This window comes from Balaenoptera ricei, chromosome 20, assembly GCF_028023285.1.
Source record: "Balaenoptera ricei isolate mBalRic1 chromosome 20, mBalRic1.hap2, whole genome shotgun sequence".
Taxonomy (NCBI): Eukaryota; Metazoa; Chordata; class Mammalia; order Artiodactyla; family Balaenopteridae; genus Balaenoptera; species Balaenoptera ricei.
This window is the reverse complement of record NC_082658.1, coordinates 46,585,332-46,599,169: the sequence shown is the minus strand read 5'-3', so window position 1 is coordinate 46,599,169 and position 13,838 is coordinate 46,585,332. Positions and strand designations below refer to the sequence as shown.

General features: G+C 36.1%; 1 protein-coding gene across 11 annotated transcripts in view; it reads left to right on the top strand.

The window, feature by feature from the left end:
• NF1 (neurofibromin 1) overlaps positions 1–13,838 on the top strand; it is a 260,084-nt gene that overhangs the window by 241,282 nt on the left and 4,964 nt on the right. For 6 of the 11 annotated variants that reach the window (XM_059908698.1, XM_059908694.1, XM_059908691.1 and 3 more), the window contains 5 exons: positions 48–148; positions 1,456–1,598; positions 1,955–2,001; positions 3,247–3,463; positions 8,377–8,460. In XM_059908698.1, coding sequence (XP_059764681.1) covers positions 48–148; positions 1,456–1,598; positions 1,955–2,001; positions 3,247–3,463; positions 8,377–8,460 — 592 coding nt within the window. Of the gene's footprint in view, positions 1–47; positions 149–1,455; positions 1,599–1,954; positions 2,002–3,246; positions 3,464–8,376; positions 8,461–9,031; positions 9,533–13,838 lie in introns of those variants that run through there. The other 5 variants (XM_059908697.1, XM_059908695.1, XM_059908693.1 and 2 more) reach the window with 3 other exon arrangements.

The following is a 13,838-nucleotide window of genomic DNA, read 5'->3' as shown; positions in this document are numbered from 1 at the left end:
CAATTCAGCCACAAAGTAAAATGTTTTTTGTTTACTTTTTTTTTCAGGCTACGCTGGTGAAATACACCACGGATGAGTTTGATCAACGAATTCTTTATGAATACTTAGCAGAAGCTAGTGTTGTTTTCCCCAAAGTTTTTCCTGTTGTGTAAGTATCTCCACTTGTGTTTAACTTTTGTATCTGTCTTGAAGTCAAATGTTTTATAAAAGCTTAGGAAAAGTATCACCCAGTAGTGTTCACTGGTTGTGGAGAGGGGAACGTGAAGTAGTGTGATAGTAAAAAAAAAAAAGTAGTGTGGTAGTGATTTTTAGCTTAGAGACAGTGGGTTTAACGGGACCTAGGACTAGTTTTGGCCTGCCGATCGGAAAAAACATTTTTTTTTTTTTTATTCAAACAGAAAGTCACAAAAATTATAATCATCCTCATCAGTTCACTCAGTCCCATGTAATTAATTTTTTTTTCATCTTGATCTTTTGTTAGCACTTTTATGAATTCATCAGTTTTCCATTAGAGTTCTGAAAATGCTTATTCATTCAGTTCAGCAGTATAGTCAGTTACCAGAAACCTGTACTTGTCAGAGTGGGAAAAACATTTTTTTATCTTGTGATTTTCTTACATTGTTCATTGTGATGAGCATTGTTTATTTCCTCACTTAGGAGAAAGCTGTTAGATTGCTATATTTAAATCAGCATACCTGTTCTGTTTTCTTTTTCAGTAGAGCTTTTGTTTTTAATCCACAGCTGCGTGAAAACAAAATTGACTTCTTATTTGGGAGATGAATTTTATTCTCTCTTAAGGGCTAAAATCATATTAGCCTCAAAGTGTTCAAATCTAGATAACCCAAAGAAACTTGGGAAACTCTATTCCTAATGTAGGCCTTCTATGTAGTATCATTATTTCTTTGTTTTTGTTTAATCTTATTTATAAATTTCAGAATTTTATATACTTGGCTCTTGGTTATTTTTATTAATGGGGTATAGCTGGGTTAGAAATAGTTAATTTCCTCAGAAGTTTGAATTTGATCATATATTCCACCCCCTCCAAGCTAATTTTGCTTTCCTCATTCGATCTGATTCAGCATTTATTAAACACTGATTAATATTAAATTTAGTTTTAACTCCTGGGTACATATCAATAATCAGCAGAAAGAGATGGTCCTAAAGCATGCTGAGTGGCAGACAGAAGCCAACCTTGTCTTGAGCAAATAATCACCACATGTAGTTAAGCATGGTTATATGACAGTGCTAGTTAGGTGCTTTTACCATATTTTCCTAATGACTTAAACACAAAAGACAAAACAAAAAAGCAAATACACACGTTCGTTAGAGAAAAATTGGAAAAGCACTCATCACCCTTCATTTTTATCATACTATTCTAGGGAAAAATATTTTCCAGTATATATTTTCATTTAATTTTCCTTTAAAATGTTCCTCTGTTGACTTTTATTTTTTTAGGCACAATTTGTTGGACTCTAAGATCAACACCCTGTTGTCATTGTGCCAAGATCCAAATTTGTTAAATCCAATCCATGGGATTGTGCAAAGTGTGGTGTACCATGAAGAATCCCCACCACAGTACCAAACATCTTACCTGCAAAGTAAATAAACGTATCGGGAGGAGGATGGTTGATGAACTTGAAACATGTGTGCTGTTAAAGAATGCACTGGCTGAAGAATTCCTTATGAGGAATAGGCTTGTTCACACCTCTCTAATATGCCATTTTCTGACTTTTAATTATGTGTTCAGTACAATAAGTGGTTGACAACTTTTTAACTAAAATATGGTTTTATACTGGGTATATTTTCAGTGAGTTTTAGTCTACTTTGACACTCATTCTAAAAAAAAAAAGTTTTCACTGTGTGTGGGGGTTTTATATATCATCAACTATATAATTTCTGTTAAGACTGAAAGAGTGTCATGCTTGCTATAAGAGTAACATTTGATTTGTTGCAGGTTTTGGTTTTAATGGCCTATGGCGGTTTGCAGGACCCTTTTCAAAGGTAAGAAAATATCTTTTTCTCTATTGACAAAATGAAAGTTTTATTTATATTACTGTTCCTGCTTTAAGACAATATGTTGAAAACCAGAATGATTCACAAAAAACACATATATTATTTTTATTAAAAGTTTTCTACCACAAGATTCTTTCCAAGAGGCAACACCTTTAATATGTTTATATACTAGCTTTTACAAAAAAAAAAAAATTCAACTAAATTTATGCTTGACTTTTCAGAAACGTATGATAAACCTCTGTAAACTTTCTGCCCTCGGTCCCTCATGTAATTGATGATCTTAATGCACACATTTAGGTATCTTGTGATTAGGAAGGAGCATTACATATGTTTAAAATCTACCTCATGACCTAAAATTAATATAATGTTATATGTCAATTAAACCTCAATTTTAAAAATTACATAATGAAAAAGAAATTTACCTCAAGAAAACATTTTTCCTTCCAACCTGTTGCATTAGATTCACTCTTCCCTGAATATATCCTCATTTGCTCCATTCAGTTTGTTCTTTGATTGGTGTTAGTTGATATAGTGCTACATAAATGTGTATTTAATTATTCTCTCTGTATATGGTCTCTCTCCAAATTGATTGAGGTTCCTTGAAGGCAGGACTTCTTTTTCTTCCCCTAGTGCAGTGTTCTAGAGATAGGGGCGCTAAATCAATATGAATTGCATAAATCTTGTTCTAATTTTAACAGTTGAGTACTTAGTTTTGTTTTGTTTACTTATTACTGCATATCTCTTGATATGCAAAGGCTGTCATTTAAAAAATGGGCCTGAAGTCACAGAAATAAGTATATCATGCGGGAACTTTTGTAGTTTGATTGCCAGTAACTCTCCGAGCCCTTCACAGTATTTAGTTAGTTGAATCTCTACATGGCAGCTGGAATGATGCTCTGCTCATTTTCTCAGTTTTGGAAAATAGACTAGACATCATTCCTGATGATTGGATTGTCTCAGAATTAATTCAGTCTTTGTGCATGGCCTTCAGTAATCACAGGTTCATCTGGAAGCTGTAAGTGTTAGCTGAATAAAATTCCCAGTTGTAAGTCCCATGGTAGTCTACAAATATTATTCCACCCCCTTTTTTTTTAATGATCTGTAGTACAAAGGAAGAAAAATAGTAAATTAAGCCCAAAACAAAAATTGAATTTATCTTTTTTGGCTTCAAGGGGGATTTACAAAAAAAGAAAAAAGAACAGAGCTAAAATAATGTCCTATTTTCCATTACAGCAAACACAAATCCCAGACTATGCTGAGCTTATTGTTAAGTTTCTTGATGCCTTGATTGACACGTATTTGCCTGGAATTGATGAAGAAACCAGTGAGGAGTCCCTCCTGACACCCACATCTCCTTATCCTCCTGCAGTGCAGAGCCAGCTTAGTATTACTGCTAACCTTAACCTTTCTAATTCTATGACCTCACTTGCAACTTCCCAGCATTCCCCAGGTCAGTAAATGTAATCTTTATATAAATTTGAGCAATAATATTACTATACCAACATTAGGAATTCCCTTGTTATCAGTTTATAGCAGATTTTGCTCCTTTTTATCATGAAATTCATCTCACATTTCTTCTTTACCTTGTAGCTGATTTGAATTTTGGTTTCTGTAAAGCTGTCTACTTTCAAACAGTCATACAAAGATAGTGAAATGTTTAGAGTGTTCACATAGTGTTCCAAGGTTGATAAGTTTTTAGAGTTTAGGCAAGAAGAGTAACCTAAGGTATATGACCCTGTAAGTGAACAGAATTATAATTCCCTTACTAGATATACTAACCTTGCCCTAGTGTTTCTGTGCCTCTGATACAGCATACTGTATCCCAAAAATAAACAAAATATAGTAGTGCCCCTTTTCCCTGCTGCCAGCAACAACCTGAAAATCTAGGAGTAAATAAACAACCAGACAAAAATGCCACCTCAAAAAAATAACATCTTAAAGCCCATAAGCATATTCCTGACTCTGGAGTCACTCTTAGGTCCAAGTGGGGAAAGTATGCCCATTCAACATGCAACTAAGAGGCAGATAAACTGAGAAATAACAGCTAATAGCTCGGGTGGGGCTGAGATAAACAAGATGGCAGAAATGGCAAGCATACAGAACTCTGGGCTTTTTCAGTGACAAAGCGGATGATTTCTTATGACTCTGGTCAAACCCTGGAGGTGTTATTCAGTTCATTACAGAACTGACGCCATTGTGTATTTATGATGACAGTGGGTAATGAAGGAAAGCTTCCGTTGTGGTCGTGTATTCTATTCAGAAAGATATCTTTCTAAAATGGTTAAAATTAAAAAGGTTTTGTGTTTAAAGTTTCATTATCTGAAAAGTTTACTTATGAAACACCTCATGCTATAAGGAAAAGTTATCAATATTAGATGTAGTCAAGTGTTAGCATGGATTTTCTTTTAAAAAGCCAAATGATGCATTATAACTATTTTGTGATGTTTAAGATCCATAAATAGAATTCCCAGTTTATAATCTCAGTTTTGCATGAATGTTTAAACATATATAGTTTTGAAGGTTCTGAAGAACTTGGCAAATCTAATACCCAATTCATATTATAAACCATTATATTAAATAACTATATTCATCTATTAAGCTTTGGTCAACAACAAAGCCTTGGTCAGCAGAGGAAACAAATTGTTTAATCCAGCATTTATTTATCAATCACCTTACTGCACCTAGTCAGGTTTTCTCCCCCACAAGAAATAAGAGAAATCTGGCCAACTTTTTTTCCCCATATAACTGTGTTTATTTGGCCTCTGTCACCTATTCCCTAGAACAGTGTTTCTCCAAGTGTGGTCCCAGACCAGCAGCCTCAGCATCGTTTAGGAGCTTATTAGAAATGCAAACGCTAGAATCCCACCCCAGACCTCCTGCACAAGAGACTCCAGGAGTGGGGCCCAGGCGGCAATCTGTGTTTAATAAACACCCAGGTGATTCTTAAGCACTAGAGTGTGCCTGTGATCTTGCCCCATTATCAGCATTTCAACTGTTAAAGCCAGGGCAAAACTTTAAGTTTACTTTCTTCTAGATACTACAGCCACTGAATTCTTTCCCTCATCACCACTACCCCCCGCCTCCCGCCATAAAATCTTAGCATTTTGGAGCTAGGGGGTACTATAGAGGTAATTTAGTTCTAGGCTCACAATGTTGTGTGTGAAGGGGAGACTGAGTTTAGAAGAGCTAAGTGAATTGCTTTATCACACAGTTCTTATCTAGAACCAAGGCCAGTGCTCTTTCTACCACATTCATTGCCTACTGTATCTGTCATCTTTCTTCCTTCCCTTCCCCTGCCTTTCCCTTTTTCTTTCATTTCTTTCTTTCTGTCTCATTACTTCCATCTGCCTTACCTTAAGTCCACCGCTCCTTTTCTTCTGTAGAGCTCTCTATCGTCTGGGTTAGTCAACCACTGAAGTTAATCACAATTAGAAAATTCGTAGACTGTCTATATTGATCCTCTTGTTTTTAAAGTTTGGTTCATTTTGACCAATCTTTTGCCTCTTGGGCTACTAAAGTGATGTTAAAGCTGTCAAAATGTTTAGTTGTTTTTACATTGACTTTTTTTTTTAACCCAAACTAATTGTCAGGGGTATTTCTGCCCATATTTGCCCACTGATGGAGACAATAAAATAATCAGATTAAGAATAAAGGTACCAGTACAAGTTCTTCTGCTACTTGATTAACTGTTCATGTCCTGTGTTGATTGGACATTAGCCATATCATTTGCTTAGAAAAGTAGTCCTACTCTGTAACCTCTTACTTAGAATTGTTTAGAGAAATCAAAGAATAGCATATGTGGTTTTGGTTACAGTTTTAAACCTACCGTGTCACCTCCAGTAGTTCTCCAAAGATGGCTGCTTGAATAGATTATAACACCCTGGAAACCTCTGACTATTCTCAAAAGAAACTGAAGCTTTAAAAGTAATACAATTAATTAAGTAGAATAACGGTGTTTTTCTGTCTCTAAATTGTAAATTGTATGTCCTTTGGTTCACCACATTATTTTACTACATGTTATTAGAGAAAGAGTTTATCTTTTCAGTAGTAACTTTACTCTTCGATGAAACCCATTTGTATCTCTAAACTGTGGGCTCATCTCCATGAAAGGATCCTGATTTATTTATCTACCTAATTATTGTGTTTTTGTCATTTGCTCTTAGGGAATACCTCTTACAAGAGTTAATACTTTGTAACTAGGTATGCTGTTTTATATCTTTAGCTCCTTGTAATCTTACATCCCTATCTCCTCAATTCTTTGTGGATCTGAGTTTGCTGATATCAAAGGGCTAAAAGAAGTGATGAATCTAATCCAGATTCATAACTCACTCCAGCATTTCGGCTTCGCTATTTGGTCGTATAGAAACCAGAATATTTCCCTGTCTCCACTTCCATCAGCCAAGTCCTAAGCAGAAGTATTTAAAGAAGCCCTGTGTCACTCCCTGAAATGGAGCATAAGTGTGGCTTGCCATCAAATTACCCAACATCAACCTGCGCTAGTCTACTGAATTTTAAACAGGTGAAAGCTCTGTTTCTTTATGTCAAAAAGCAAAAGTTGCTGATCTGCACACAGCTCAAGCCTTTGCTTCAAACTTTCCCTGTCAGTGCAAGACTTTGCTTTCTAGATCTTTGGTACTTAGCAGGATCGGCCACTAAGCTGTATCTTCTTTTGGTCTCCAATATTCTCTGCTGTCAAATTAGCTAGATAAGAAATTCATGAACCCCCTCGCCCTCCCCCATGAAACACTAAACCTTACTTAGGTAAAAATTTTGGTGATAATTCATCAGTCACCAGCTTTTGAGGAAGTAGCGGTCATTTACATAAAGCAGTTGTCTCTGAAAATCCAGTCTTCTTGACAGATGATCATAGCCCACTTGTCTATCCCCTTAGCACAAGAAGGATTGTTTTATAACTCCATATATAAAATTACATAAATGACTGTCTTCTGACCCCACTCCTAGTAGAAGTTGACTTGGTATCAGTGGAGCCAGTGGACTGTACTCAGAGTTCAGTGCATATGAAATTGTGTTAACTGTGGTCCTCTTAGCCAAATGGACATAAAACTTTGTCTCTTCAGATTTTCCCACATGCCACTATGAGAATCTTGAAGAAAATCCATAATATTTACTCTCTGATAGATAAGAATATTTCAAATTTGATATTGCGATCCATTCTTAGGTCCAGTGTAGCTGAGCTGGACATGAATTGAAGAACCAGGATTAGAACTAGAAAATAAAACCTATCTACTAAAAATGTTATATATGGGACTTTGTCGTGCTTAAGGCCAAGCCATAAATGGCTCTCTTACAGGATGAGCAAAGAAGCCTTTTTAAAAGCCATATTGTGAGTGCTTTATAAACCATTTCAAGTATGCATTCCAGATAGTCTTCCTGTGTCCTCTTTAGATATTAAGGAGCAAGTATACTAGAAATAAAAATCCAGATGGAATTATATGGATTTTAGTACTCATTAAAAAGAAATTAAATAGGTTCATTTCCAGTGTATTAAAATTTAATTTATACTCTACCGAGACCTCCTAATATTTTTCACACTGTAATTTAATTCAGTAAACATTCGAACACCTATTTTGTAGGTATACACTAGGTACGCTGGAACATTTAAAGATGAGAGAGACACTGGTCCCCAGAGACTTGACAGTTTTTGCCTATGGATCTCACTATTTGGTTTCAGCTAAAGCTGTTATTTCCTTCTGAGTCATGTTGTTTAACAAATTCTTTGTGTACACAAGTTCTTTGATTTTTAGGTACGAGATTAATACTACAATGCTCTGTAGAAAATAACCCGAAATCCAGATTTTATCGTGAATTATCCCAGATATTCATTGTTTACTACATGCAAGGGACTCTGTTAGACCCAAGGGAGTGGCAGGGGCTACTAGGACATGAGACCTGCCCTCAAATAGATTTCAGAATAGTAAGAGTGGCAAAGTATACACAGGTAACTATTTTGCCCTCTTTCGTGATCTCTTTTGTACTTATGTTGTACCTTGTACTATAAAGTATTCTGATCATTCAAAGGGACATCTGTTTGGGAAAATCAGGTAATAATTACGGCAAAAGTTTTATAATATATTTTTGACCTCAAAAATATGTGAGGTCACATGTTTTATAATTTTTTAACAAAAATAAGCCTGTGATCTATTTTAAATGTTTTTGCACTTGAAAAAAAAAACTTTAATTTTTTTCTTTGATCACCTTATTTTACTGTTAGTGTTAGAGCATGGATTTTTTAGAGCAAAGACCTGTTTAGTTGAACTTTATTCTAAATTCACTTCTTTCACTTTATTTTGGGGCTACGTCCAGGCCTGTCAGTTATTCAGTCACTTTGCTTCTGTAATGCAGACCTCCCTCCCAGGAAGCCGGGTGGATCAGCTAGGAGTTGTAAGGATTCCTACCCAGTAGTGCTGACAGCTGTGTGCAGAAAAGGTTAGTTTATCAAAACCATTTCTCCGAAGGGTAGACTTAGTCACACTTCCGCTGTGCTTACCAGGTTTAAAATGTCTCCCTCTTAGAAGAAACTTAGAGGCCTCTATTTTGAGACTACTTAAAATCTCCAAAACAGTTTTAATGTTTTAGGGAACTGCTTACCGTATCCCAGACCTTTATTTGGTATATTCTTGATTTGGTTTTTCTTCTTTTTTCTTTGTTATTACCCTATATTTAAGGGAGAAAAATAATTTTAAACTGAGCAATTGCTTGGTGTAACTTCTGCTAATTTTCCATTTCATTTTTTAGTGTAATTCTTGATTTACACTAAAATTCTTACTTCTAATAAAGGTGGTAAAAACACATCTATCTGTAAAATTGTAAGTTCTTCCATTTATTTAGAGATTGTAATGTTTGGGAAATTAATGGTCAGAGTTCAGCAATTAAAACAAGAATCCTCCTGAAAACCAAGGAAAATAATAATTATCCAGTATCTAATCATATTTCACCCTTTAAAAATCTTACAGATATCACTCACTTTTGTTTTTTCTTCCATTCTGTGTCTGTGAAGCTTCTCTGCCTTGCTCTAAATCAGCAGTTTTCATGCAGCTGTTGCCTCATCAAGGTACTCTTTACTTTTGTCATCTTTGCGCGAAATACTGCTTACCCTGCGCTCATCCTGGGCACATGGCATGAGACTTCATTCACCAATCCCTGTAAGCAGAGTCTGGTTCAGGCACCTAAAGAATTTGTAAGGCCATTACTGTAAGGTCTGGATGCTTACGGTGCCACAGGGCTGAGATCTGTCTCGATGAAAGAGCTGTTCATGCTCCCCCTGAGCACTGAAGATGCCGTCCCAGCCCTGGACTAACACAGGCAGCTGAACAAGAAACTCCAGGGAGAGTTAATAGAGAAAGGAGGGTATGTGGTTTGGGGAAGGGTTTTTAGCTTAGGAAGTATTTATTTTCCCCAAATATAGATACAAAGCCAACCCCAGCATTTCCGTAGAAATTAAAGCTGGCTGTCCACTCTGTCACCCGTGTTAAAAAGAAAGGAACGTGGTCCTTAGTTAGCTTAAAGGACTAAGAAGAAAAAAATGTGATACACTTATGTCTAATTTATAAAAGATGCCTTTTCTTTCTTTTACCTTTCGGTAGTTAGTATACAGAAAGATTAGACCTGTATAGAAAAAAAGGTGTTAGCAATTGATGAAAGACCATTACAAATATTTTTTAAATTCTTATAGTCACCCTTTTGTATATCTAGCTCAAAATATGAATTTTCTAAATATATATTTAACACGTTTCCATCAATGTATTACTATAGCATAAGAACAAGCTATAGTTATCTTTTCTTCTAAGAAGACTTATATTTCTTGCTTATTTACATTAGCGTCAGTAATTTTACAAATTCTAGTATAAAATTCAAGTCCTATGCGTTTGTTCTAAAATTCCTTTCAGCACTTCACTTGGTCTTTTTTTTTTTTTTTTCAGGTATTAGGAACATCTTAATTTATGCAGTAATTATCTGTGTGCAAAAAGTCTTCACCTAGCCTATCTGATTCTTCTAACAATCCTTTGAAATAGGCACGTCTACTGTTATTTTTTAATTGCCAGATTAAGAACTGAAACCAAATAAGAGTTCTGATCCAAACAGACTGGAACCTGGGTCTTCTGATGTGCCTCACTGTGTGTGTAACAAATGAGCCTTCTGACAGCTTTGCCTTCTCATAGATGCAATAAGAGTTTTCTGACAGGTTTGCCATATGATACATGTGATAAACTAAGCAATGCAGATTCAGGGAACTTACTATCGCCTTGTGCAGGTGGTGGGAGGTTTGGATTATTATGTCTTTTATTTTTGTTGAAAAACTTCTCACAAATCACCTAACCCATTTTTCCTCAGCTTCTCAAGAGCTAAAAGGGATTCGATCTTTTTATTATTTCATGAAAATATTAGGTTCCAGTTTGAGAAATCATTTTGGTGTTTAAAAAAATAGGTGACTTTTTAAAAATTATTTGTCAGCCTGGAACTATATCCCTAGTTGTCAAAATAAACCCTGATACCTGCCTTCAAGGAACTCACGTTTGAGCAGAGGAGATAGACATATAATAGATATATAAGTTATTTATATATGTTATTTAACTATAGTGTAATCTAATAATTTTTTTCCCACTTAGTTCACTGAATTTTGGCCAATAACACCTTTTATTTAGGATTTTATCTTTATCTGGAACCACCACAATTCACTGAAGCACAGTGCTTATTCATACACTGCTGTAGAGAATCTTCAGCTTCTTCTGCCCTGCATGTTGTTTGTAACTGGCTGCATGCTTAACCACAGCATATCTAAGGGAATTTAAACTATCAAGTCAGGACCACAGAGGTTTTTACCTTTATTTCACTTGGGTGGTGGCCTTTGGATTTCTGTCACCTCATGGATTTCTGCTTTTGTGCCCACTGAGAGTCAAAAGGGAAAGCCAGTGCATAGGGGCATAAGAGAGACCAGGATGCAAAGCCTCCAAGCAGCCTTGATGAGCAGGAGTGCAGCACCAAGGTCTGCTCACCAACTTAAAATATAGTATGTACCAAAGCAGGAAGGATCTGTCTCCAATTGGGCAGTCAGGCTGATAATCTGAGAGTTTTTCCTATAGAATGTTGAGACCAAATCTTTCACTACATTCTAGAAAGGTTTCTAGATTTATTTTCAAAGGGTTAAAGAGAAGAATGCTGCCAAAATTCTCAAAAGTGAGAATTATGCTTAGAAACCAGGATACTGGTATCATTCTGTTTCATACTAACCTGGCTTTTTTCAAGGTGCTATTTTTTGGTATATATATAATGCTTTTTTAAATTGATTTTTTAAAAAACCTCCAAGATTTTTATGTCAGCTTCTCCTTAGATCCTTAAATAAAACACCTTTGCTGTGAAGTTGAACTTAGGAATCACAATCATGCCACATTTACCTGTGTGTGACTTGTAGGGTTGGGTCACTAAGTAGGAAGAAAACATATACACAAAAACAGGTAATGAATTGAGATGAAAATTGAGTAAAAGTGGGACATCAGCCTCTCACATAGCATTGAAGCTTTGGGTTATCAGTGACAGTCCTAGGTCAGTGATACTTTAAGATTTTTAATTAAAAGGAACGTATGCTCATTAGGGAAAAAATTTTTAAATTCAGCAAAATAGAAGAAAAAATCACCTGTAATCCCACCACTCTTAAGATAATCACTGTTTATTAACATTTTGGTGCATCTCCTTCCAATTTCTTTTCTTTATGTAGTTGAGGTCACAGTATGTGTAAAACTTTATTGCTTGCTCTTACCCTTAACATTTACTGGGGTGGCCAAAAAGTTCATTCGGGTTATCCCATAAGACGTTATGGAAAAACCCGAACGAACCTTTTGGCCAGCCCAATAAAATTTTATTTAGAGGTCTGAAAGTCACTTGCTTAACAAAGCAGGAAATGGAATATTCTTAGTATGTCTTTGAAGAAAAACCTTCACCCTAGTGACTTACTCTGATTATAATTTATATAATTTTAATTCTTAAGAATTAAACTGAACAGGCCCTTGTCCTCAGATAGAAGCTTTGCTACCTTGCAGCGTGGTGACTGCTTTCCCCCCCCACACCCCCAGAATGAGCCATAGTCCAGCAGTGGCAAGGCTACACCAAAGGTGGTCACACAAGAAAGAGCCCCAGAGTGGAAGATTGCTGGCAGAGGGCCACTGGCCCTCCAGTGGTCATCAACACTGTGTCCCTCCTGATGACCATCCCCTGGTTGTTTCAAACCCTTATCTTTAAAGTACTAGTTCTGCCCGAATCTTATTTCCTATTAAGGAAATAAACCTAGATAAGGAACTGTTGGACTTGAACTTGTAGGCCACATGCGAATTTGAGGAAATGGAAAGTCAAATACTCAGACAAGTTCATGATCACTTCAGATGGGAGAAGCTAAAAAAAACTTTGTCTTTTCCAATAAAAATATGGCACCACCCCACTGGAGATCAGGGGTTGCATGCTTTTTGGCTCTGAATTGCAGCCATCACATTTAAAAATGGAAACATCAGTTCAACCAATGTTTGTTGAAAAAGTCGTCAACTAGATCTTGTAGGAAAATAAAAATGAATGATGAACGATCTTTGCCCTTCTAGGTGCTTTTATTCTAGTAGAGAAAGTATGACATATACACAAGTTCTGATAATATAGGCAAAATATAAATGCCATATAAAAACAGGCAGAAAAAAGGGGAGGGAGAAAATAGTTCTGGCAAGAGACAGGAGAACGCATCATGAAAGAAACAGATGAGAAGAAATACGGGTTGCATTTTATCTTGTAGAGATTGGTAAGGCAAGTGAAAGAGCTGCACAAACACACATTACAGAGTCCAAGGCACATTCAAGGGATGATGAGCAGTCTCCTTTCAATTTTGTTATTTCTTTTTTAAATAGCTCTGGAGAAGATGCAAATAAATATGCAGAAGAGAATAAAAATCATCCAGAATTCTGCGACCCAGAGAAAAGTTCTTTGAACATCACAGTGTATTTTCTTCCGTTTATCTTTCTACCCGTAGGATTAGATTGGAACAGATTCAAGAGTGGGTTCACTATGCTTGCCTCCTGGAGAGGTGCTGCTGACATTTTTAATGATGCACTCACACTCCCAGCCCAGTGCACTTTTTCATATGCCTGTGTTCCTCTGATAAGCTCAAGACAGCAAACCTCTATGGAGCCTGTGTAAACCAGACCGTGTGCCTGTAGATGCCTCATACTCTGAGTTGAATTCAAGGCTGAATCCAAACAAAGATGTGTGGCTCCTAGAAGCAGGTCATCACAGATCATTTCCCGTTCAAGAACCAACAAACAGATGTGTGGGTCTATGTACATTTTCAGGAACATAAATACTTTTTGACTTGAAGTACTATTTTTTGTCCAAAAATAGAAATTTTTCCATTCTCAAATTTACTGTTTATTTTAAAATTCAGATGGTACAGATAAGAATAAAGTAGGGAATTCCCTGGCGGTCCAGTGGCTAGGACTCCACGCTTCCATTGCAAGGGGCATGGCTTCGAGGAACTAAGGTCCTGCAAGCCGTGTGGCTCAGCCAAAAAAAAAAAAAAAAGAATAAAGTAAAAATTACCTGAAATCACACCATCCAGAGATAACATTTTTGGCAAATGTTTTCCCAGCCTTTTTGTTTGTTTATTTGTTTATTTTCCCCTGTATGTGGATTTTTTCCCCCTAATCCAAAATTATAGTCATTTTTCTGTATCAGTAAATATCAATCAGTACTTTACTTTTTTTTTTTTTTTTTTTTTATTGGCTGCATTGGGTCTTCGTTGCTGCACGCGGGCTCTCTCCAGCTGTGGCAAACAG